At 44.3% G+C, this 25,683-nt stretch overlaps 1 protein-coding gene across 2 annotated transcripts in view; it reads right to left on the bottom strand.

Moving 5' to 3' along the window:
* ADK (adenosine kinase) overlaps positions 1 to 25,683 on the bottom strand; it is a 478,171-nt gene that overhangs the window by 408,209 nt on the left and 44,279 nt on the right. For both annotated transcript variants that reach the window (XM_060236706.1, XM_060236707.1), the window contains exon 3: positions 10,062 to 10,115. In XM_060236706.1, coding sequence (XP_060092689.1) covers positions 10,062 to 10,115 — 54 coding nt within the window. The remainder of the gene's footprint in view (positions 1 to 10,061; positions 10,116 to 25,683) is intronic.

Genomic DNA, 25,683 nt, shown 5'->3' with positions numbered 1-25,683 from the left:
CCCCTGGGAAAGGAAGGAAAGAGCCAGAGCTTCCTTTGCTCAGTTCGCTGGATCCTATTGGAGAGATACAAAAAAAGCACCTTTAGGACCAACTTGTGCTAACATTTTAAGTTTTAGTATATATATGATTTGTTATGAGGGCCGGATCTGACATAAATGAGACCTTGTTGGGCAGAACCATGCTGAGTTGGGCAGGGCCATGTGTGCACCTGTTTAAGATTAGGTAGCAGAGACAGAAACTTTATACAGACAAACACAATTATATATACTTGTGTTTGTCTGTATAAAGTTTCTATCTGTGCTACCTAATCTTAAACAGGTACACACATGGCCCTGCCCAACTCAACAAGGTCTCATTTATGCCAGATCCGGCCCTCATAACAAATGAGTTCGACACCCCTGGATTAGAAAGCAGCTGCAAAGCCCTGATAGCTTTATACTTCTTGTTCAGCATTATCAGGATGGTGGAATCACCCCAGGAAGCACTGAAGCTATTTTAATAATTTACTATCCACAATTTGCTCTTTGGAATCCAGCAGATCAGATGGAGGGTATCTTGTTTCTTGGCACTGTCCCATGGCAGCCTGACACAGTGACCCACTCACAATCTTGTAAGTTAAAGAGTCACAGGATTCATTCAAGAGCTCCTGCTATCCACTGCAGCAGAGCCAGAGCCGTCCAATATAGGGCATTAGTGCACCAAGAGAAAGTGCTGATAACAGGTAGGAATGCAATACTGAGGGTTAGGATAATGACCTTGGTTTGCGCTGGCAGATGCAGCAGCTGAAGGAACCTTCTCCTCCGATGACAGCTGTTAAAAGGCAACGCTGCATTTTTAAAGAGCCCTCTCCCTTACCTTCACAAGATCCAGCACAACATGGAGGTGGGGAAAGAACATCCTCCTTGCAAGCAGTGTTCCCCTCTAAGCTGAGTTAGCGTGAGCTAGCTCACAGATTTTTAGCCTCCAACTCACACATTTTTGTCTTAGTTTAGGAAAAATGTCCCCAGAGCACACCAATTTATGCAGGAGCTCACAACTTTAATGCCAGTAGCTCACAAAGTAGAATTTTTGCTCACAACTCTGCAGCTTAGAGGGAACATTGCTTGCAAGCAGTCCAGCTTCCCCCCCTCCATCATCGTCTGGAGCTGGACAGAAGTTTTCTATATCGGATGTAACTTTGAAATCCAAAATCTTGTCTACCCTTCCTAGCTGCACCCTTCCCACTTGCACAACACCATTTAAGCCAGGGGTGTCAAACATGCAGCCAGCAACTGTCAAGTCGGCTGATTCAATAACAAGACCTTTCTGATAAAAAGTTTCTAGTTTATTGATATCATTGTTCTCGACTACTCAGAGAGATTGGAAGACTGAAGACCATACAGTAAAGTGTAATCATATAAGGTATACTTCAAAGGGATTCTTTAGGGAGGGGTACTATGCAGGGCACATTCACACATTGATGTTACAAATTCGTTCTCAGGCCCATTGTGGCCTTGGGGCGAATACTCCCCCCGGTACTCAGCCTGAGAAGAAGAAGAATTGCAGATTTATATCCCGCCCTTCTCCCTGAATCAGAGACTCAGAGCGGCTTACAATCTCCTATGTCTTCTCCCCTCACAACAGACACCCTGTGAGGTGGGTGGGGCTGGAGAGGGCTCTCACAGCAGCTGCCCTTTCAAGGACAACCTCTGCCAGAGCTATGGCTGACCCAAGGCCATTCCAGCAGGTGCAAGTGGAGGAGTGGGGAATCAAACCTGGTTCTCCCAGATAAGAGTCCACACACTTAACCACTACACCAAACTGGCTCTTCCACCATAATCTCTTTCACATATTCCCATTTCAAAGCAGAACTACATAACAAAGGAAGGGAGGGGGAAAAAGGGAGTGAGAGCTAGCAGCATTGGTATACAGTGTGGCTTTTACCCAGAATGCTTCCCCTTGAACCAAAGATGGAACACAGACTTGTCCAGAGTTGAAGCAGACTTGACAGCAACTGGCTGTCATCTGCTCCTGTCTCCCTCTCTTGCTTCCTTCTGCATCACAGCTTGCTTTGTCAGGCTTGCTCAATCCTTCTCCCTCTCTCTTGCTTCCTTCTGCATCACAGCTTGCTTTGCAATACAGGACTTACAGAGCAAAGTATCTGTTTTCTCCACTGGCTGAGGCTCCTCCCTTGGGGAGAAATAGTTTGCTTTGCCAGGCTCTCTCTGTTACACTGCAGAGCTACTGAGCCAAGCCTCTCTTCTTTCTTTTGTCTGAGGCTCCTCCCCGCTCCTGGTCTCCTCGGAAGGAAGGAAAGAGTCAGAGCTTCCTTTGCCCAGTTCTCTGGATCCCATGGGAGAGAGACAAAGAAAGACCAACAAGTGCAAATGTTTTAAGCATATTTTAAGCTTTTTAAAAATCTTTGTATTTGTCCTTTATAAAGTTTATCTCTCTGCTACCTGGCATAACATTTTATGACACACATGGCCTGGCCCGACAAGGTCTCATTTACCGTATTTTTCGCACCATAAGGCGCTCCGGACGATAGGACGCACCTTCCTCCTGGGGGGCGATCCGCTGCCTCCGATCCCGGCGCTTCCTCTGTGCCTGCCTGCCTGGCTCCAGCTCTGACGCTTACAGCAAGCGCCAGGATCGCTCCCTCTGCCCTCCAATCCCGGCACTTGCTGTAAGCATCAGAGCTGAAGCCAGGCAGGCATGGAGGAAGCACCCGCCCCCTCCGCAAACCCAGCGCTTTGCGAGCGCTGGCTGTGGAGGGGGCAGCGTGCTTCCTCCGTGCCTTTCTGCCTGGCTTCAGCTCTGATGCTTACAGCAAGCACCAGGATTGGAGGGCAGAGGGAGCGATCCTGGCGCTTGCTGTAAGCATCAGAGCTGAAGCCAGGCAGGCAGGCACGGAGGAAGCACGCTGCCCTCTCCACAGCCGGCACTCGCAAAGCACTGGGTTTGCGAAGGGGGCGGGTGCTTCCTCCGTGCCTTTCTGCCTGGCTTCAGCTCTGATGCTTACAGCAAGCACCGGGATCGGAGGGCAGAGGGAGCGATCCTGGCGCTTGCTGTAAGCTTCAGAGCTGGAGCCAGGCAGGCAGGTGAGGGGGAAGCGCCGGGATCAGAGGCGGAGGCAGCGGATCCCCCCTCCCAGGAAGGTAGGTACCGATACCTTCACTCCATAAGACGCACACACTTTCCCCCCCACTTTTTTTTTTGGGGGGGGAGTGAGTCTTATGGTGCAAAAAATACGGTATGTCAGATCTGGCCCTCCTAACAAATGAGTTCGACACCCCTGATTTAAGCAATGCTGCAGAACAAGATATACAGGGCTGCATGCGGTTCAGTGGACTGTGCTGGACTCCAGGTCTACAGCTGTACTTCTGTAAAATTCTTTGGCCAGGCTGTCCTGATACTCAGCTACTGCTTCTCCGCTTTGTTGTTGTTGTTCAGTCGCACAGTCAAGTCCGACTCTTTGCGACCCCCTGGACAAAGTCACACCAGGCCCTCCTGTCTTCCACCATCCTCCGAAGTCTGCTCAATTTTGTGTTTGTTACATCAATAACACTGTCCAGCCATCTCCTCTTTTGCCGTCCCCTTCTTCTTTTGCCTTGTCTTTCCCAGGATCAGGGTCTTCTCCAGGGAGTACTCCTTTCTCATTTGATGGCCAAAGCCTTTGAGCTTCAGCATCTGACCTTCCAGGGAACAGTCTGGGTTGATTTCCCTTAGGACTGACTGATTGGATCTTCTTGCAGTCCAAGGGACTCTCAAGAGTCTTCTCCAGCACCACAGCTCAAAAGCATCTATTCTTCTGTGCTCGGCCTTCCTTATGATCCTTATTCTCCACTACATGCTTGTAAAATGAGCTTAGAAAAGGAAACTCTGAAGGCTTGCCCTAAGATATAAAGTAATCATTACAGTAAATGGCATCCAGGGCAATCAAGCCAATTTATCTCGTTTTGTACAAGAAGGCAGTCAGAGAACCACATCCAGAGCACTGTTCTGCTCTCTCAGGCAATTGACCAGCCTCATGAATTATAAAAGCATGGTCTGTACTAAATGTCTTTTAAAATCTCTTAGTTCACGTCACCACAAAAGCCCTTCAGGCAGCTTTGTGCAAGCCAATTTGTGCTTATTCTTTTAGGGCTCCTAGAGCAAACCTCTAAAGGGAGAAGTAACAAATCTGCATGGAGCAACACCTGAGCCTCACAATTGATAACTCACACAACTAACTAGGAGATGCAATGTGCAGACAGACGTACATGCAAGCTTTGGAATTATTCCCACAGATTACCTTTGAAGCACCAAAGTAAGTGCAATTCACTCCCTCTGTGTCTTGACTTGCAAAGTTACTGGTGGGCCTTAGAATTATATAAGCTCTCCTTCCGCACCTTCCCTACATGGTAAACACAGGCATGCAAGTCAGCTACGTTCCAGGCCCTTCTCACATCTAAATCCCACTAAAGAACGAGGGAACAAGACCCCTCACTCTGCTAACAAGCTGCTTCATCTGCCCACAGAAAAGCTTTGTAAAGCAGTTGTGACGGCACCAGCAATGGCCTGCTTGGCCAGACTTGCAAAACTGCAACTACATACCCACAGAAATCAGCAAGAAATCTCTCGTGGAAAGAGAAGATTTATTGTCTGTATTCTGTCAAAGTATTTTGTACTAAGGACTGAATGTTAGGGTTGCTTTGGTGTAATTTATGATGGTGAAATTTATATATGAGTGTGTTAATTTATGTTGACTTTGTATAATTTAATAATAGAAGCTGGTTTTCACGGTGGGCTATGTGCCTTTGATTTCCTGTATTCTGTCAGTGGCAGCTGTGCTAAGAAGATGCTGCAATGCTGGAGACTAGATCTTGTACATGTAAATACTGCTGTTTTAGAGCGCAGGATACCCTGCTCTGCTAGGTAACAGGTTGCTTCAATTTCCATCGAAGGCTTTCAACTAAAAGCAAAAATGGAGATGGGGCTCCAATACACACATGATGAGTCGTTAGCACCTTAGCTGGGCCATTTCAACAGAGATTACCTGCCCCAAGTTCAATGCTGTTGGGAAACCATGCCCCCCCACCCCCTTTCCCTATAGCGCTGTGGGACATTCTAGTATCCCTGGTTCTCTGGCTTTTCTCTGATGAGCCAGTTAGTGGTTAAGTGTTCAGACACTTATCTGGGAGAACCAGGTTTGATTCCCCACTCCTCCACTTGCAGCTGCTGGAATGGCCTTGGGTCAGCCATAGCTATTGCAGAGATTGTCCTTGAAAGGGCAGCTTCTGGGAGAGCTCTGTCAGCCCCACCCACCTCACAGGGTGTCTCTTGTGGGGGAAGAAGATATAGGAGATTGTAAGCCGCTCTGCGTTTCTGATTCAGATAGAAGGTCAGGGTATAAACCTGCAGTCTGCAGTCTTTTTCTTCTCCAAACCTGCTTGGCTTTGAAGTTTTAGGAAACTTCGACATGAAGCCTGGATGTCAGCTGTGTGGTTGGGAACATCTGGATTTTCCTGCCCAGGTATTCTGTGACCCTGTTCTTGTGGCAGCCATTTCCTTCCCTCCTTTCCATCTCATGGGGTTCTTTATGTTCTTTTTTTTTTACTCAGCCCTGAACTATCATTATATCAACATAACATTCTGTCAGTACTTGTAACAGTTCTCTGACTCCCCTGTTTCCATTAAAAATAAGCTTTTCTCTCCTTTCCTTGTGGCAGTATAAGGGGAAGTCGTCATCTCTCTGCAACTGAAGGGGGGGGGGCTGGAGACGACAGGGCCAGATCTGGGGGGGGGGCAGAGGGGGGGTTGCTTGCCCTGGGTGCCAACAGAGAGGGGGACACCAAATTGGGTGTGGAGTCCATTGCATTCTATGGGACCATGACAGAATGGCCCATAAGGGGGAGTCATTTTTTAATTTTGCTCCCCCTGAAAAAACATGTAGATCTGGTCCTGTGTTGTTAATGCCCCCTGAGAACCTGTTATACACACTGGAATAGTGTTGTATTGGTAAAGCCATATTCTAATGTAGATTTTTTTAAATGCAAATGGTGGCCCAGGGCAGGGGGGTGGTGGCTTCTGAGGGACTCAGGCAGGAAAACCTCTTATGGGGAAGCCCTCCTCCTTGCTGCTGCCCCCCCCCAGCAAAAGGAAACCTGCCCACATTTGGAAACCACCTTTCAGCAAGAGGCCTAGAGCTTAGTACTGTTTCCACAGCATGCAGAGGAGCGTGGCAGCAAAACCCGCACTTTGTCACTAAGATTTGTGAGCAGACAGCAATGCTGATTTGAATTCAGAAACAGAAGGGCAAAATTGCACAAAAGAATTTGCATGAAACAGTGGATTTGCATGAAACAATGAATTTGTTTCCTGCTTTCTAAATAGCACATATCGCAGAGAGAACTTTGGAACGTGATCCAAGGAAGAACGGATAGTGGAAGGGAAAAAGGTAGCTCCGTTCAGTCGGCACTTCTTTTGCCCATTTTCCCAATACAATAAGATGCTGCAAATCCAACATTCTTCCATAGAAAGGCAAAATTACAAATTTGGTTTTTGGATGGAGCAGAGCACTCTCACAACACTGCATTGTGGGCATTAGGTCAGTATTACTGCATGCAAACACACACAACTATGCATACCACCTCCCCCAAAAAACTACTTTAAAAACTAAAAAGAAAGTCACAAAAGAGGACAGCTAAGATTTATCTTTTTTGTTGTTCAGTTGCACAGTCGAGTCCAACTCTTTGCGACCCTATAGACAATGTCCCGCCAGGCCTTCCTGTCTTCCACCATTCTCCGGAATCTGCTGAAATCCGTGTTCGTTACATCAGTAACGCTGTCCAGCCATCTCCTCTTTTGCCGTCCCCTTCTTCTTTTGCCTTCTGTCTTTCCCAGCATCAGGATCTTCTCCAGGGAGTGCTCCCTTCTCATTTGGTGGCCAAATCTTTGAGCTTCAGCATCTGACCTTCCAGGGAACAGTCTGGGTTGATTTCCCTTAGGACTGACTGATTGGATCTTCTTGCAGTCCAAGGGACTCTCAAGATTCTTCTCCAGCACCACATACGCATGCATACCGCCCCCCCCCCAAAAAAAAACTACTACAAAAACTAAACAGAAAGTCACAAACAAGGACAGCTAAGTATTATCAGTTGTCCTTAAAAAGCATTTTTGCAGCAGGATCGGTAGTTTATTACAGGAAGCAAAAAGCCATAAACTGCTCTTCCTGCAGGAGGGAAAGTCTGAATTGCACAGGGAAGCAAACACAATTTTGTGGCTCTTCTTTTTTTAAAAGCCACCAGACAGCCACAGGTCATTTCCCATAAGCCAAAATAAATAACAGCTAGAAGAACATCCTTCCCTCCTTTTGCCTGTTGTGTCCCTCACTAGGTACACAGGCTATTTAAGATGCATGCAGCCAACAATTCAATTGCTTTTTTAGCTGACTCCATCCTGGAAGCCAAGGGATCAATTCCAATATCACCATCCCCTGTGCCAGTTCCCCCCTGATTTCATGTCTATGTACTTTCCATTTCTGAGTCAGTTATGGGTGGAGGAGGAATATAAAAACAGTTTCCATTTGCTTGTGGCTGCTGCACAAAGGGGGAAATTTCCTACTGAGACACACAAAATAAAAATGGTAAGTAGTGTCAGCACAGCAAGTGCTCCAGCACAAAACATGAGCGCTTGGGCACACTACGGCATACACCGTGAAGCCAGCACATTAGAGGAAAAAGGGCAGGGGAGTCCCCTGTGCAAGCACCAGTCGTTTCCGACTCTGGAGTGACGTCACATCACAACGTTTTCACAGCAGACTTTTTACAGGATGGTTTGCTGCCATTGCCTTCCCCAGTCATCTCCACTTTCCCCCCAGTAAGCTGGGTACTCGCTTTATTGACCTCAGAAGGATGGAAGGCTGAGTCAACCTCAAGCCGGCAACCTAAACCCAGCTTCCGCTGGGATCGAACTCAGGTCATGAGCAGAGAGCTCAGACTGCAGTACTGCAGCTTTACCACTCTGCACCACGGGGCTCCTCAGAGCCTTAGAGGAGGGGTCCCCCAATGTGATGCCCATGGGCACCTTGGCACCCACCAACACTTTTTCTGGCGCCTGCCAAGCGATTTTAGAAAGTGGGTGGGGCCAGATAGGGCCTTTGCCCAGCAAAGCCTGACTGGCTGTGTAATTTTTTAAAAAATGTTGCTTTGGCGGCAGCAGCCACCTCAGCACACTAATCTAGACTATGTTATCAAAGTTAAACTCTGGCAATCACTTAGTAGCTGGCTCCGCCTCCTGAAGCAGCCATTTTGTTGCTGCGCTCACCATGCCATAGCAGAATTTCAAATATGCCTGTGGGCTCCAAAAGACTGTAGGCCCCGGAAATCAGCAGGCAATTCTCCCAACATATTAAATACAATGAGATAACACCAGAAAGCTGCACAGGATGACAGAATGCGGTATAAAACTATAACATGTTTGACTGAGTCTCACTTGCCTACCAGCTAACGTAAGACAATCCAAATGCCTCACTATTCTTCCATTGTTTTCACAAGTTGTAGCTGGCATCTGCAACCTTAAAAGTCCACTATTTATTAATTGCCATAGTCTGTCACTTCCCCTGTGCTACTCATTGAGGGATCGGAAGAGGAAAGATGAGGCATACCCAGAGTCTCCTAAGGGAATCCAAGGTAGACAAATCCAGGTCTCCAGAATCCAAACCTTACTCTGTATCCTGTCAGCCACACAGGATCTTCAAAGTAAAAACTTTTCAATCCACCTGTGTTCTACAACAGGAACCTACACCTGTCCTCTAGTGCAGGGGTCCCCAACCACTGGGCCGTGGACCAGTACCAGGCTGTGGCCTTTTAGCAACTGGGCTGTGGAGAAAGGTAGAGGCGCCACGCCACCCCCACCCACCTGGGTCCTGGGCAAATGAAAGAGGCAGTGCAGCCTCTGGCGGGGGTCTTTAAATGGGAGGGGGAGGCAGACTGGCCTGCCACCTGGCCACCCAGTGGCGAGGTGGCAGAAACAGCCCCAGTCTCCCCATTTAAAAAAATCCCATGGCGGCAGGGATGGGGTGCGAGCAGGGGGGCAGCCTGGGGCAGCAAAAAGCCCAGCACTGCCCCCCACTGGTTCGTGGATAAATTGTCTTCCATTAAACCGGTTCCTGGTGATAAAAAAGTTGGGAGCTACTGCTCTAGTGGCTTCCCTCCCATTTTTTTCCAAGGCTCTGGCCATTATCCTCAAAAAGCAACCCTGCAGGGTTCAAAAGAGTAGAAGTGAGCCATCAAGTGCTAATCTTTTAGTTCCCCTTAAGCATGAAATAGATGCTTTAAGTTTGCAATCTCATCTCCTTTTTCTACATCCCAGTTATTTTTTAGCCAACAGACTCAAAGTACAGAAGATTTACCAGCAAGCTTTACAGCACCAAACCATAGTTCAGCATTTCCTGTAGTATTTGAATTCAGCAGACACACTTGTAAATAGATTAACAAAACTTGCTGTGTTCTCATTGTGAACAGACTTCATAAAAGAGATTTTAAAATGACCCCATTTCATTTAGAAAGGTTGCCTATGATGTTACAATTCTCATTATATTCACAATACCAATTCTGTAAAATTGACAATTTTATAAGATGAGTTAATGAAATTAAAGGGGAAAGTAGCAAAGTATGCCATATAATATGCCCACCATATGAATAGCAACATTTAAAGAATATGTTAGCAGTAATGCCTTTGAACAGTGTTCCAAAGATGGCCCCAAATATATTTTTGCTAGAATAACTAAAATATCCTCTCTGTCGTATCTATCAAAGTTCTTGATCAGAACTCATTAACTTGTGGATTTAAAACACCATTTAAGTGCCACCTCACTTTCTGTAGGCACATCTGAGCTACTGGATTTTTAATTTTTTAAAAAATTGCCCCTTAAAAATCAACATTAAAAAATACACTAAGCAGACGAGATAACAATGTCCAAATCTTCAGCAGCCGTGAAAATGTGAAGCAATATAATAGTAGTTTAAAATGTTCCAGACAGAAAAGTCAACAGTACATTCTCACGAGTCACAGATCCTAAACGTATTTACAAACTTACAGCTCTTTATGTTTCTCTTCTGCCAAGATTTGGTCATTTGGCTTCAGTCCATATCTAAAAATAAAGAGGAAGGAGAACAAATTAACATGAAGGATTCACACAAACCCATTCAGAGCCTGAGGATGACACTATCTGAGCAGTCCTGACCCCTTCCTATACCAGAGGCAGCCTGAGATGCCCTCAGCCGCTGCACAACATGTCATTACATAAGCTAGCACAGATGCAGCAGCGGCACAAGGGCATCCGAGACGACAGACATTGTCACTTGTGTGAACTCCCAGGGAGGCTGAACATTTAGATTACTGCAGCAACTTCCAAGGGGACCAAATACAGTCCAGACAGGATGCAGATTTGGTCCTTTGGGTTCAAGGAACAAGCCCTGCGGTTCATGACCAAAGAGCACCCCTCTCACAACACTCCCAGGACCTAAGCCTGCAATGTCAGACAATGCACAATTCCATATACTGCACACTGAAGGCAAAACATTACAGTGCAAACAGAACTGCGTTTTGATAGATCCGGGTAGGCAGCCGTGTTGGTCTGAAGCAACAGAACAGCACCTTGAAGACCAACCAAGTTTTATTCAGAATGTCAGCTTCTGTATACATGCAGACTTCATCAGACGAAGGAATGGTGTACAGTGAGCAGAGTTACATATAGCTGGTGAGCAGTGGTTAAAGTTATAATCCAATAGCAAAACTGTGAAATTAACAAACTGAAAGGACATTTGGTCTGGATAGCTTCTGCAGTAGAAAACAAAAGAGGCAGGTAACATGTCAGAATTGTAGAAGGTGCTACAGGGCAATAAAAGCACTCTGTTAATTGCTCTCTGGTTATTAAAGTCTGGGTTAAACTGAGAACTATTTTCTCAGAAGTGTTCATGTTACTTAAGTCATTTTTTAACATATAGCATACATTATAAACATCATTTCAGTTTGCCAAACCACAAAAAGAATACACTAGATGAATACAGTGGAAGATGGGTCCAGTGCAAGCAATGGGACAAACAACCAACATCCCTGTCTTAACTTTGTCTTTTTTTGGTTTAAAACAAGTTTATTAGTAACATATGGCAATATATTCAACTTCTTATATCATTAATAACTACTTTTCTTTTTAATCCCATATATTACTTTCTACCTACTTTCTACCTCTCCCTTTACTTGTACTAAAATCAAAACATCATTTTAAAAGGTACCCCTAATTAATAAGAACCAAAGTTCATATCTTCCCCCTACCTATACTTAGTCATTATCAAAAATTGTCCAATGTCCTTTTATTTTCCATTCTTTTTCTACGTATCTTCTGAACTTCTTCCACTCCATCTTAAATACTTCTAAATCATAGTCTCTTAAAGTTCTTGTTAACTTATCCATTTCACTCCATTTCATAACTTTTACAATCCAATCCCATTTCTCTGGTATTTTTTCTTGCTTCCACAACTGCGCATACAATGTCCTAGCAGCTGAGAGCAAGTACCAGATTAAAGTTCTGTCTTCTTTTGGAAATTCTGCCATTTGTAATCCTAATGAAGCAGCCCTTGTATGGGGTTGCTTGTGTTCTGACATTTAAAAAAACAGTGAAAATTTAGACCTCACCAAATTCAAATTCAACTATCAGATTCAAAAGAATAGGACTTGCCTTTTATAATAAGCTTAATTTCGCCATCCTCCAAGCTCCCAAAATCAAGATATTTATTTTTAAAGTCTTTAAATGTTTCAAAATGGCGGTCGCAACTTTTTGCTGCTCCTTACAATTTTTTTCCCTTTTAAAAACTTCTAAAGTCCACACACATAATATGTCCAATAATACTTATCTTCTTGTCCTCTTCTGAGTTAATTCCAACAATTTTTAATGTCCCAAACACTTTAAAAACCTTATTTTAATTTTGACCTCCAAGCAATGGCTGCCGCTATTTCTCAATGGTGTTATATTCCTAGAGTAGGTTTTTCATCCACTACTTCCTGGTTTACTTGCCACAAAGTCTCATTCACACTAGTAAGGAGATCTCACGATACTTGACGTACTTCCTGTTTTGCTTGAATATGCTGCAGGTCTGTGACGATGGTGCTCTTTTTTCAAAACTGCAAGTAGACCAAACAATAAATTCCTTTCCACTTTTTAGCACTGTACTTTATATTTACAAAGTACAAATTTCACCTCTTTTCCCCTTCTTCTTCCAAGCTTTCTAGATTTTCATTTCCCACCTTTTAAATTTACTCCATTAAATTGTAAATAGTCCTGGAGTGAAAGATAGTAATCTGTACCTTCTCTTCCAATTATCCAAGTTTCCACCGGTCTTGCGTAGCTTTAGATGGTTAGCAATGTCCAAGAAGGTTAGGATTCTGTCGAGCTTATGTCAAATAAATGACTGAAAACTTCTGCAGATGATGAAAATGCAACTCTTCCCAGAGACCCCTCAACACCTCAAAGGAGCCCCCCCCTGGGACTCCCTTTTAGGCAAGGTAAATCTCCTCAAAGTTTCCTGTGCATACCTTGGACTAATCTCTGACTGAGAAAAGTAGGCAGTAGGCATTAATTTGTCTTCCACTACCCCAAACAGAAGTTTCAGCCTGCTCCCGTTATGAGAAGCCGCTCAGCTCGACATTTTCCTCCCTCGGAAGTCCATCTTAACTTTGTCAATATAAAAAACGCAAACAATTTTCTGATACACTATTCTTAAAAACAAAGTAGAAGTCAAGTTGCACCTTTAAGACCAACCAATTTTTATTTAGAACCTAAGTGTCTTAAGCACACTTCATCAGACGAGGAATCCAGCACAGTGAGCGAAGCCATACATAGCTGAGCAGAGCCATACAGAGCTGGTAGGCAGCGGCCCAGAATGCAACATGGTACAGATTTAAGAACCAATGACAGTGAAGTAAAATTATCTGGTAGGCAGTGGTTTAGAATATAAAATGGTACAATGACAGAATAGTAAAATTAACAAATTGAGCAAACCTTTGATCTGAGTAGCACGAGCATGGAAAGCAACAAAACAGCAGTATGCAGTAAAATTAACAAATTGAGCAAACCTTTGATCTGAGTAGCATGAGCATGCGAAAGCAACAAAACAGTAGTATGTCAAAATGTGAGATTGTCTGTCAATGACAATGGGAGACGGGTTCAATATATGTAATGGGATAAGCAACCAAAGTCCCTGTTTGAGTGTGTCAATACAGCTAAAAGAGAAATACATTGGATAGTGATGTTCTTGTCCACCTAATTTACTTTTTAACATGTAAATATCATTCTAGTTTGCCATAGGAAAAAGGAATACAATAAAATATAGTGAAAATGGGTAAAGTATATGTAATGAGATATACAGCCAATATCCCTATTTTGAGTATGTCAATACAAATAATTATACACAATTCTAAAAGAGAAACACATTGGAATACTGCGGATGTATAGCTATACTCACTGAGAGTGGGTTTAGCATCTGTAATGAGATAAAAAACCAATATCCCTGTTCAGTCCTGGGGAGGTGTTTGTTCCAAGTTTCATAATAATTTGTAATTCAGCAATTTCTCTCTCCATTCTGTTCTTGAAGTTCCTTTGCAGTAAAACAGCTGCCTTGAGGTCACCCATTGAATGCTTTGGAAGGTTAAAGTGTTCTCCCACAGATTTCTCAGTTCTGATTCCTAATGTCAGATTCTTAAGAGAAATGAACTAGAATACTGTGGATATAGAGCTATAATTGGTGGAAATGTGCAAGCGTATGTAATAAGAATCCAATGCCTCTGTTCAGTTCCAGGGAGGCTTTGTTCCAAGTTTCATAACTGCATAACCAAAACTGCATTTTGGTAAAAGAAACCTCAGCATTTTATTTGTTCAGAAAAATTATAGGATGATTTTGTACTGTCCAAGTCACAGTTTGAGAGCTGAACAAAATTATGACTTTTTGACATTTTTTTTTAAAGCAGTCCAGACTTCAAGCATTTTTTCCTGTCAAAAGGTAGCAATCAGCTTTGGGGGGGGGGGGGATCTATTTTTTTCCACATTCTCAAATTTAACTTGTGTAATTACAAGCCTGTATCTCTAGTGCTTTTTCATTATTCTCTTCATACAAGAAGATCATAAAAACATACTAATGTAGCAGAAAATGTCTGAAGGTAAATTACCCATTTTCTGTAAATGGGCATATGCTGTATTTGACCGAGAACACTGTGGCACCAGTGTGCCAATCCAAGTGAGAAGAACAAACTGTAAAAGGGTGAAGGAACTTGCAAGGGAAAAAACAGATGGACTGAAGGGCCAGTGTCCAGATCGAATAAACTCCTCAGTCCCCAACATAATTCTCTGCCTCCCCAGAAGCATGCATGGGAGTACATCTTACTTACTAAAAAGCAAAGCTGCTTTATAAGCGTCTGCGAGCATGGCTAAATCCTCTTGGCCGACTATGACATTTCATGATAGCTAAGCTGCGGACTCTTATGAGCAAAAATTCAACTTTGTGAGCTCCTCGCATTAAAGTGGTGAGCAAGCAATTTGGCTGCTGCATAGATTAGTTTGCTCTGGGGCCATTTTTCTTGAGCTAAGACAAAAATGTGTGAGCCGGAGGCTAAAAAACTGTGAGCTAGCTCACACTAACTCGGCTTAGAGGGAAGAAGAAGAAGAAGATATTGGATTTATATCCCGCTCTCCACTCCGAAGAGTCTCAGAGCGGCTCACAATCTCCTTTACCTTCCTCCCCCACAACAGACACCCTGTGAGGTGGGTGGGGCTGGAGAGGGCTCTCACAGCAGCTGCCCTTTCAAGGACAACCTCTGCCAGAGCTATGGCTGACCCAAGGCCATGCTAGCAGGTGCAAGTGGAGGAGTGGGGAATCAAACCTGGTTCTCCCAGATAAGAGTCCGCACACTTAACCACTACACCAAACTGGCTCTCTCTCAGGGATCACTGACTACTGTTAATATCACCACTTATGCAAGTCATCCTTTATCACCACCTTATGAAACAAGGGTTTTTTGTTCTAGTTGATATTTGATTCTCATCTGAAAGTTGTCTGGAGCTTTGACAGCACATTCATGGAGTAAAAGCTGTAAACCAGCCTGCTTACATATTAGACCAGGGGTGTCAAACATGTGGCCTGCGGGCCGGATCAGGCCCCCAGAGGGTTCCTATTAGGCCCCTGAGCTACTGGCTGTCATCTGCTTCCTTCTCCCTCTCTTGCTTCCTTCTGCATCACAACTTGCTTTGCCAAACTTGCTCAATCGCACAGGAGCTACAGAGCAAAGCTCCTGCCTTGGGGAGGAAGTGGGGGAAGGACAGCTAGCTTTGCCAGCTCTCTCAGTTGCACAGCGGAGCTACTGAGCCAAGCCTCTCTTCCTTCTGTTGACTGAGGCTCAACAAGCCAGTGAGGTGGATTAGGCTGAGTGTGTTTGTCAGTGTTCTTTATAACGTTTCTATCTCCCCTACCTGGCATTACATTTTACAACACACATGGCCCGGCCCGACAAGGTGAAGATCTGGCCCTCCTAACAAATTAGTTCAACATCCCTGCATTAGACTCTAGACCTGCCCCCTGCACCCTTTACATAAACAATATTTTTAGTGCGGTGGTGCACCTTTGGAACCCATGTTTACCTCCACCTCCATACAAGGTGCTCCCCCTTAGACCATAACTACTTGACACTTAAAGCACCAGTAAGGTATGTCTCCTCATCTCCAATCTTAGATCATGCACAATCTAGATTCCAGACTCGATATTTGCTACAGCTGTTTAGCTGCTATTTGCTCAAATGAAAAATTATGGCTCTTCAGTTTTAATTTCCAAGCACTTAAGAGACACTTTGGAAACTAATGAACCTTGGCTAAAGTTAGCATTCAAAGATAAGGCTCCTAATGGAGGAAATGGCTTAGACCTTAAGTACCATTAGAGGCAATGTCAAAGTCAAATTTGATACATGAACTAGACTTTCCTGAAAAGCTTTTCAAAACTTCAGTGGGCATAAAACACACATAATTTATGTCTGGCACTAAAACCGCACATTTCCCCATCTAACAAAGAAGAAAATCATCGATACTAATTTGTCACAAATGGGCTTGAACAAGTAACTTTCCATTGTAAACAGCACCAAGTGGTCCTCCTCATACAATAGCACAATAAGATAGGCCCATGGCTCAAAGGCTCAACATGCAGCAGTCCCAGGTACACCCCCCGCCCCCCCAAGCATCTCCCATTTATATAGCAGGTGACCAGGCAGTAGGTGTCGTGACAGACCCTTGACAGACCCTGCTACTCTCACTAGACAAAACTGGCTTCAACAGACCAAGGGTCAGATTCAGTATAAGGCAGCTTCACATGTTCAATGGTGCAACTATTTCAGTATGACGTGGCACCATGTTAATTCCGTAGCTCATGGAGAAACAGAGAATATGCGACCCCCTTGATGACACAGTTACAATCCATATGAACAGCCTAGTAGAGAGGGCAGCAACAATCAGGTCAAATGCATACCAGCCAATTTAATTTTCAACATGTCATTGTGGTAACCAGGGGTGGAATTCTAGCAGGAGCTCCTTTGCATAATAGGCCACACACCCCTGATGTAGCCAATCCTCCAAGAGCTGACAAGGCTCTTTTTTTGTAAGCTCTTGTAGGACTGGCTATATCAGGGTTGTGTGGCCTAATATGCAAAGGAGTTCTGGCTAGAATTCCACCCCTGGTAGTGACATGGGGTCATATCACAGGAGACAACTACCACTAGGGACTGGCACAAACCGAACCACGAAGTAAAATTCATCACGAATTTTGCCCTCTTCACAGTTCTTGAACAGAAATTCAGGATGGGTCTGTCGTCACGAACTTCTGTAAAGTTTTAAAGCAGTTCAGGGAAGGAACAGAAACCAGGGGATAAAGGAACTTCCCAGTCCCTATAAACCCCGCTTTCTGTTTTCCGCAAAAGCCACAAAAACAGATGGGCGGGCAGGAGGTGCTCCCCACCACTCAGCTGTTTTGGGCTGTCTTCTGCAGTCCTGTCAAAGTTCGCCAATGCGAAATTGGCGGTGTTATGACATCATCACACCGCATTTTGGGGCATTTGTGGGTGAGGTTCTCCCTTCCATCCAGATGGTTGGCGATGGGGAGAATTCCACAAAAGTGAGGGAACACCTGCCCAGACCGGGCACTGAAAACCCTGAGCTCTTTAGTGATGTATTATCAAAACACAGATTATAGCGTATTAATTGTTGCACAAATCACTCAAATTGTTGCTCCCAATCACTCAGCTGTTTTTTGGGCTTTCTACAAACGACATTTAAAGGGATTGCAGTCCCTTTCAATGGGGTCTTCAGGGCACAAACTGGTTTGGCTCACAAGCAAACCTCCGAGTTCATTTCATGGTTCAGCCACAAACCGAACCACATTTTCCCGGTTCGTGCCCATACCTACTTACCACAGCAGCATGGCCACTGGTGACTTTAATACCCACTTGTGAGGGATGTGAGCCAGGACAACATATATAAGATCATTTATCCTGTTCTTCTCACATTGTGTTATTGTGCATTTTCTCTGCCCAACACTATAGGCTGCCCTGGCAGGGACACACACACAAACACACATAAGGTCATAGCATGGGATAAATCAGGGGTGGCCAACGGTAGCTCTCCAGATGTTTTTTGCCTACAACTCCCATCAGCCCCAGCCATTGGCCATGCTGGCTGGGGCTGATGGGAGTTGTAGGCAAAAAACATCTGGAGAGCTACCGTTGGCCACCCCTGGGATAAAGGATGCTCTCTGTTATGGAGGACAGAAGGAGAGCTCCCAGAGTATGGTATTGTGGAGCTAAGCAAGTATGGGCTTCACTAGTGTTTGAATAGGAGGCCTTCTAAGATCCTGTCTTGAGACTGATAACGAAAAAAAAGTCTGTATGGAAGTGTAACAAAGAAAATATTCTACACAGCGCTACCAGTTTGGGCAGCATCTTTGGATCACATTCTTAGCAGACCACATGATCAGGATGCTATTACATATCTAACCCGGGGTTCCCTACCATGGTGCCCATGGACACCAAGCAGCCCACAGATACCCTTCCTCATGCCCTATAAGTGTTTTAGAAAGTGGGAGGGGTCAGGTAAAACTTTTGATCTAGTACTAAGAGATAGTTCCTCAAGAATGCCATTTTAATGTTGTAAGCCGCCCTGAGCCCACCTGCAGGACAGGTGGGGTATAAATTGAAAAATTAAATTAAATAACAAGAATCCAACAATGTTTGTCAATCAATGTATTCACACTATTTTAGCAGATTCTGCTTTGCAACAGCTATACAAGGATCTACCTTATATCAAGCCAGAATAAGAACATAAGAGAAGCCGTGTTGGATCAAGCCATTGGCCCATCCAGCATGTCACACAGTAGCCCAAACCCAGGAGCCATCAGGAGGTCCAACAGTGGGGCCTCAGTAGTACCCCCCCAAGCTTGTTCTATTCCCTTCGAACTTGAAGGGTGCAGATTTTATTATCTACAAAGTGTCTTCTTGTTCTATATACACAACTTAAGGCATTTGCCCCATCATTGCATTTGATGTCCTGATTCATACAGTCTCGCTTTGTGACCCACCATCTTCCCTCCATAGTTGGGCTGTTGACTCAGCCTGATCCATCTAACAGACTTGCCCTGATGGTGTCTTAAGACAACAAGATATTAAGCTGCAATTAATACTGCGAGAGATTTAAAGGGCTCCTGAACTTAACGTCAAAATAATAGGTTTAAATGATTAAAAACGGATTGAGAAAGCAAGGAAAGCATAAAGCTTGTTAATTACTGCACGGTGGTAAACTATGGTGCATTTTTAAAATACAGACAAACATGAATCTGAGCCAGACAGCTAAAGAATGGGATGCTTAATCTACAAAGATTATCAAATAGAACCAGAAAGTTGGAGATTCAAGACAAGACACAAGAAAGCGCCCAGGATCATCCCCTGTGAGATTGCCACTTTCTTTCCCAGTTTGAGAGACAGCAACGATCCACTTTATTTTTAAAAAGCTCCAGGCACATATGGCAGCTACCCAACAACATCAAAGCACTGTATTACAGTGCAAAACATGCATTAGCAATCACGTCAATGCTTCCCTGCCATTCTGCACATTCATTCTGGACCTGCATGGAAAGCATCCTTGGGTCATATCTGTAAGCCCCAGGCAACCAGGAAGGAAAACTTGGGGAAACCGTCAGCACCATCATCTCTTGATCACAGGAGGAAATGATTTTTCCACCCAGTGCATCACATCAAAAGGGTGCTAGTAAATGCCAACCCCACAATCTACTTTGAGACAAATGGGAAAGAGTGACCTACTGCCCCTTTGTGCTCAGTTTGTAAGTTCACTTTCTACACACTTCTGATGCTAGCAAGCACACCGAAATAACTAAGAGCAGACAAAATCTGATACCCAGAATTAAACTTTTTTGGTCTTAAATGTGCCAGCGGACTCGTATTTTCTGTTGCTTCAGACCAACATGGCTCCCCACCTGAATCTAAGAATAGACTAACTAACATCTCAAACTAACTAACTGTGCATCTCAAATGAAAAACTACATAACCAAGTCAATGAGGACCAAAGATGAAAAACACGGAATAATTGAGTAGCATCAAATTTTAACCTACAACTTGTTTCAAGCAGTGTTTGCTTTTTAAAGCAATGTGCTATACCAACAAATACACAAATGTACCCCCATGGATTAACTCCATTTCATTTATTTTGATCCAAGGTCAGCCAATACCAATCTAACAGTGGAAATTAAACACAAATAAAACATATAAAAATACACTAAAATACATACATTAAGCACTAATTCAAGTGATACAAGATGGTTTAAAAAGATTGAATCATCTGCTTCCTTATTGGCTGAGCCAAAGTGCAAAATCTGGCCCCTTTAAGAGTGGTTTTGTTAGGCAGGGAGAGACGATATATAAACTTTATCAGATGGAAACCTGGATGGAACAGGAGTATTTGGATGAAAGATGACCAAGGAAGTCCAGGGTTGCTACGCTGAGGCAGGCAATGGCAAACCACCTGTGAGCGTCTCTTGCTTGAAACCTCCATGAGGTCACTATGGGGTCAGCTTCAACTTGACAGCACTTTCCACCAGGTGTAGAATTCTAGCAGGAGCTCTTTGCATATTAGGCCACACACCCCTAATGCAGCCAATCCACCAAGAGCTTACAAAAAAGAGCCTTGTCAGCTCTTGAAGGATTGGCTACATCAGGGGTGTGTGGCCTAATATGCAAAGGAGTTCCTCCTAGAATTCCACCCCTGCTTTCCACTACCCCCAATATATAGAGAACGGATACGCTTATAAAATTAACAGTGAAGTAACGCATGTTCCACTGCTCCAATGGCATTCCATTGGTTAACCCCCTTTCGATTTTCCTTATATCGCTTGGAGCCCTTCCGCTTCCTCGCTGTTCCTTCTCCAATAACACTTCCTTCTCCCTCTCTTCTGGTTCCTGGACAACCAAGGACTACACAGAGCCACACATACAGCCAATCGGCCTTGCCGGTTATGCGTTATCACTGAGAGAAAGCAAAACAGTCCTGCCCTCACCAGGCAGGCAGGGAACACGTCTCCTTACGTTCAGGGCAAACAGGCAACTCCCCTTAGTTCTAGGATACTACAGGGTCTTACAATGCCATTAAAGCATCTTCTTGCATCCATAAAGGAAAATCCAAAATGTCTGCTTTTCAGTTATCAGCAGCAAAGCAGTTAAATATAGGAACTGTGCTGAAAGAAGCTCACATTCTCCAAAACCAAAAATAGGGAAAGTTAAAAATAAACCTTTCCATGTTGTTGAACACAAATTTTAACTGAATCATGAAGGATCTGCACAACATCCAGAACCACAGATATTTATACCACACAGTTACAACCAGGAAGGTATACACAAAGCATCACCAAGCTAAGACTCTGCAATAACATCCAAAATAGGAGACATCCCAATGTCTGGGAGTCAGACCTTCCCACCACCTCTGTTTTGGCAGGATTCAATATGGCAGGATTCGATTTGTTACCCTCATCTATCCCAAAGCTCACCTTCATGGTAGGACTGAAACCACCACAGAACACTGCCTCCCAGTCGAAAATTCACCCCAAAAGGTGGTCTAGAAGGATACCATGATTGATGGTATCCAGGGCTTTTTTTGTAGCAGGAACTCCTTTGCATATTAGGCTACACGCCCCCCCCCAATGTAGCCAATCCACCAAGAGCTTACAGTAGGCCCTGCAATTAGAGCCCTGTAAGCTCTTGAAGGATTAGCTACTTAAGAGGGGTGTGGCCTAATATGCAAAGGAGTTCCTGCTACAAAAAAAGCCCTGATGGTATCAAAAGCCTAGAGGTCCAGGAGGACCATCACATGAATGGAGTAGGCTTTAAGATGAGCTCCAGCTTGTGACATGTTGGATTCATCCTGAGTCTTTTTCTTTTGCCACTCTAGCCATCTTCCTTATCATCTCATCACCTACAGCCACGCTGTAAACCAAGGGACTGTCCAGGTTCTTCTGAGAGGCAGTGCCTAGGAGCAACTGTGTCCATTGCTCAGGTCCTTTCTTCATTCCACAGGTCAACCAGGACATCAACAGGGGCACCGACCACATCAGCAGGAATATCCCCTAAGGCCATCTGAAAATGATCACGCCATGGGGGTGGATTGTCTTAATCAAGAGAGCCAGTTTGGTGTAGTGGTTAAGTGTGCAGACTCTCATCTGGGAGAACCGGGTTTGATTCCCCACTTCTCCACTTGCACCTGCTGGAATGGTCTTGGGTTAGCCATAGCTCTCACAGAGCTGTCCTTGAAAGGACAGCTGCTGTGTGAGCCCTCTTAGCCCCACCCACCTCACAGGGTGTCTGTTGTGGAGGGAGAAGATATAGGAGATTGTAAGCCGCTCTGAGTCTCTGATTCAGAGAGAAGGGTGGGGTATAAATCTGCAGTCTTCTTAATCTTGACAGTCCTGCAAATCCCAGGAAGTAGTGATATTTCCACGACAAGGGGACCATCCTCCATCTCTCACCTTCTGATCATTTTCTTCCTGTCCAGAGCAGAACACCAGTTCAAGACCTGCACAGAGTCTGAGGCCTGTCATTACCTGACACAGGTCCATGGTTGTCATGGAGGCCATAAAATCCTGAGTCTCTCCCAACAAGGTAGCCTCAGCATGGATATGTATAATACAGCCAGGGAGGAGGTCCAATAACAGATACTGGAGTATGCCAATAAAACAAATAAGTCTTTACTCCGTACAGACAATAGTGATAGAGGAAGTCAGAGCAACCTCCCTGGAGAGAGACATCTGAAGTTTCAGCACCACAACCAAGAAGGACTTAGGGTTGCCACCCGCTCAGAAGAAACTGAAGCAGAGCCTCTGAAGATAACCAGAGTGGACGGGTGAGCTTATAGGGAGAAAACGGTGCTTAAATATCTACTGCCTCTTCCCCTTACATGGCCTGTTTTTCTCCCAACACCCCGTCTGCTCCCCTAAGCACACCCTTAGCCAACAGGTGACAGAAAGATAAACCACCCCACTTAAACACTACAGTCCAAATACCAGCTCTCACAGGATCTGGAAAGGAGAAAACAAGTCCAGAGGCTAGCTCCTACTGGATTCTGGGCAAGGCAGAACCACCAAGTCAGACAACTATATCCCATCTTTAGAACACGATTACAGAGGCAAGTTTAGTCTATTTCTTGGTTCAAATATATGCAGAAGATTTAAACCGAAGGGAAGGAACTGGACAGGGGAGTACACACTGAAGAAGAAGATATTGGATTTACATCCTGCCCTCCACTCCAAATCTCAGTCTCAAAGCAGTCACAATCTCCTTTATTTTCCTCCCCCACAACAGACTCCCTGTGAGGTAGTTGGGGCTGAGAGAGCTTTCCCAGAAGCTGCCCTTTCAAGGACAACTCCTACGAGCGCTATGGCTGCCCCAAGGCCATTCCAACAGGTGCAAATGGAGGAGTGGGGAATCAAATCCAATTCTCCCAGATAAGAGTCCGCACACTTAACCACTACACCAACCTGGCTCTCCATGGGTTATTCAGATTACTGTTACATGAGATGTATGGCTGGAAAAGGTGGAAACTCTTATTTATTGTACCCACCCCACAATTAAGAACTACACTGTGACACACATACAGAAAAGGAGCAGCTCACTTTCATTCTGGCTGCCGCACAACTTTTCAGTTGTTTTGTGCCGTGAACTGCTGTAGAGAATGATGGTAGAATCCAGATCTTTAGACTATTCTGCATAGTATAGTGGAGTTAAATATTCATAAAATCAAAGTTTTGTAACGACTAACGGGAAATCCCCACAATATGATTTTCCTTCTGAGCTCCCAAAATGAAAAGGAAGAACTATGAAATTAGTCATAGTTCATGCTTCTGCAGCCCCACCCTCCCTGTTTGCATAGAGTCTGTGGTTAATCTACTCATTTTCTCCAATGAGACATATTCAACTGCTTTACTTGGAGGCAGACAATAAAACTGCCACTTCAAACAAATGCACCTATAAACGAAGAAGCTATTTGTTATTAGTTGGGGGGAGGGGGGTTAGGACTCTGGCATCATTAGGCAGATAGGGAACTTTGCCCATGCCTCTCAGACATGGTAGAAACAACTGAGCATGTCGATCTTACCAGAAAATCCAAAATATTTACATTGCTCCAATTTTATGCAATTTCCCAGGTAGAACAAATCAGTTTTATATTTCTCTCCTCTTTAGAGATTGTTGTAATGAAACAACCATTAAAGCAGCCAGATTTTGTGCTCAGGCATGTCTAATTAGAGAGACATGTACAACTCGGTCTTACTATTTTGATCCAGTATTGTATTTTATGTTTAATATATCTAGTGTATTTATGATTTGGAACCGATGTAAATGTTTCTGATGACTTTGATTTTGAATTCTGATCTTGGATCATAATAAGCCAAACTAACTGCACCTCATTGTTCACCTTAGAATATGCAGCTTAGCTTTTGCCATCTGACAGATGGGGGTGAGGTTGAGAACAGAAAACACAAGAGCGGTGTAAACAAAAAACAGCATATTGTTTAGACAGCCCCAATCTCAAGCTCACAACAGGACTAGCACCATATCCAAGTATCAGCCCTGAGCTATTTAATCATTATTATCATTATACACATTATAGCAATTTGTGGACTGGTTCAGTTGCGTTTAAAATAAACATATCCTTAAAAATACGCTGCATATATCTCAAATATACAAAGGCAATACCTAATGCTATAGATTTGATAGTTTAATAAGTAAAACCTCATCTTACAAAGCATTTCACTCATTCTGGACTTCAGAATATCACTCATACCTGGATTTCAATAAAACTTTTGACAGGTTTCTGGTACGTAAACTAGAGGACTGTGGACTGGACTCCAGGGTAGTTAGGCAGATAGAGAGCTGGTTGGAGAACTGCCCTCAAAGAGTAGTTATCAATGCCATTTCATCTGAATGAAGAGGTGTCCAATGGGGTGCCACAGAACTTGGTTCTGGGCCCAGTTCTCTTAAATAATTTTATCAGTGATCTGGGTGTGGAGGGGCTACCTTTTAAATTTGCAGATGACACCAAATTGGGAGGAGCAGCAAACACTCCAGAAGACAGAAGCAGCATTCAATGAGATCTGGACACACTGGAAAAGCAGGTGGATGTGAACAAGGATAAGTGCCAAGTTCTAAATCTGGGTAACAAAAATGAGGAACATGCATACTGGACGCAGGATACACTTCTGGGTAGCTGTGGGTGTGAACAAGATCTGGTGTACAGGTGGACTGTAAGTTACGTATGAGCAGCCAGTGTGATGCAATGACAAAAAAGGCTAATGTGATGTTGGGGTATATCAACAGAGGCATAGCATCCAAATTGCAGAGTGTCCTAGTCCCACTGTACCCTGCATTGGTCAGGCCACTCTTGGAGTCTTGTGTGCAGTTCTGGAGGCCTCACTTCAAAAAGGATAAGGATGGAATAGAGTGGGTGCTGAGGAGAGCAGTGAGGATGATCAAGGGCCTGGAGGGCTTGGGAATGTTCAGTCTGGAGAAGAGGAGACCGGGGGTGGGGGACATGATTGCTTTCTTTAAGTATTTGAAGGGCTGTCACTTAGAGGAGGAGGGAGCTGTTCCTGTTGATAGAAGAGAGGAGACTCACAATAATGGGTCTAAATTTAGGGTGGGAAGGTACCGGCTGGATATGAGGAAAACTTTTTACAATAAGAGTTGTTCAACAGTGGAATCAGCTACCCAGGGCAGTGGCAAGCTCACTGGCTGTCTTTAATCAATGGCTGGAGAAGCACTTCTCAGGGATGTTCTAGACTGATTCTGCATTGAGCAGGGGGGTGGACTAGATGGCCTGTATGGCCCCTTCCAACTCTATGATTCTGATTCCAAGGAAGAAAATATTGCACCCCCCCCCCAAAAAAAAATTGCATATTTTTTCACTGAAAAAACTGAAAGAACATTTTTCCCAGGCTGAGGATTCTGTCTAAAAGAGACACAAGGATGCATGCCAACACCTTCTTACCCATCAGCCACCCATTTATATCAGGCCCCACAGGATAACTTGGACAAGTCATATCTTTGTCACCTGACCTCCTGACTCCAGCAGCGAGCTCCTC

Source organism: Heteronotia binoei, chromosome 4 (assembly GCF_032191835.1).
Source record: "Heteronotia binoei isolate CCM8104 ecotype False Entrance Well chromosome 4, APGP_CSIRO_Hbin_v1, whole genome shotgun sequence".
Lineage (NCBI taxonomy): Eukaryota > Metazoa > Chordata > Lepidosauria > Squamata > Gekkonidae > Heteronotia > Heteronotia binoei.
The sequence above is the reverse complement of the archived record's forward strand: the minus strand, read 5'-3'. Positions and strand labels throughout refer to the sequence as shown.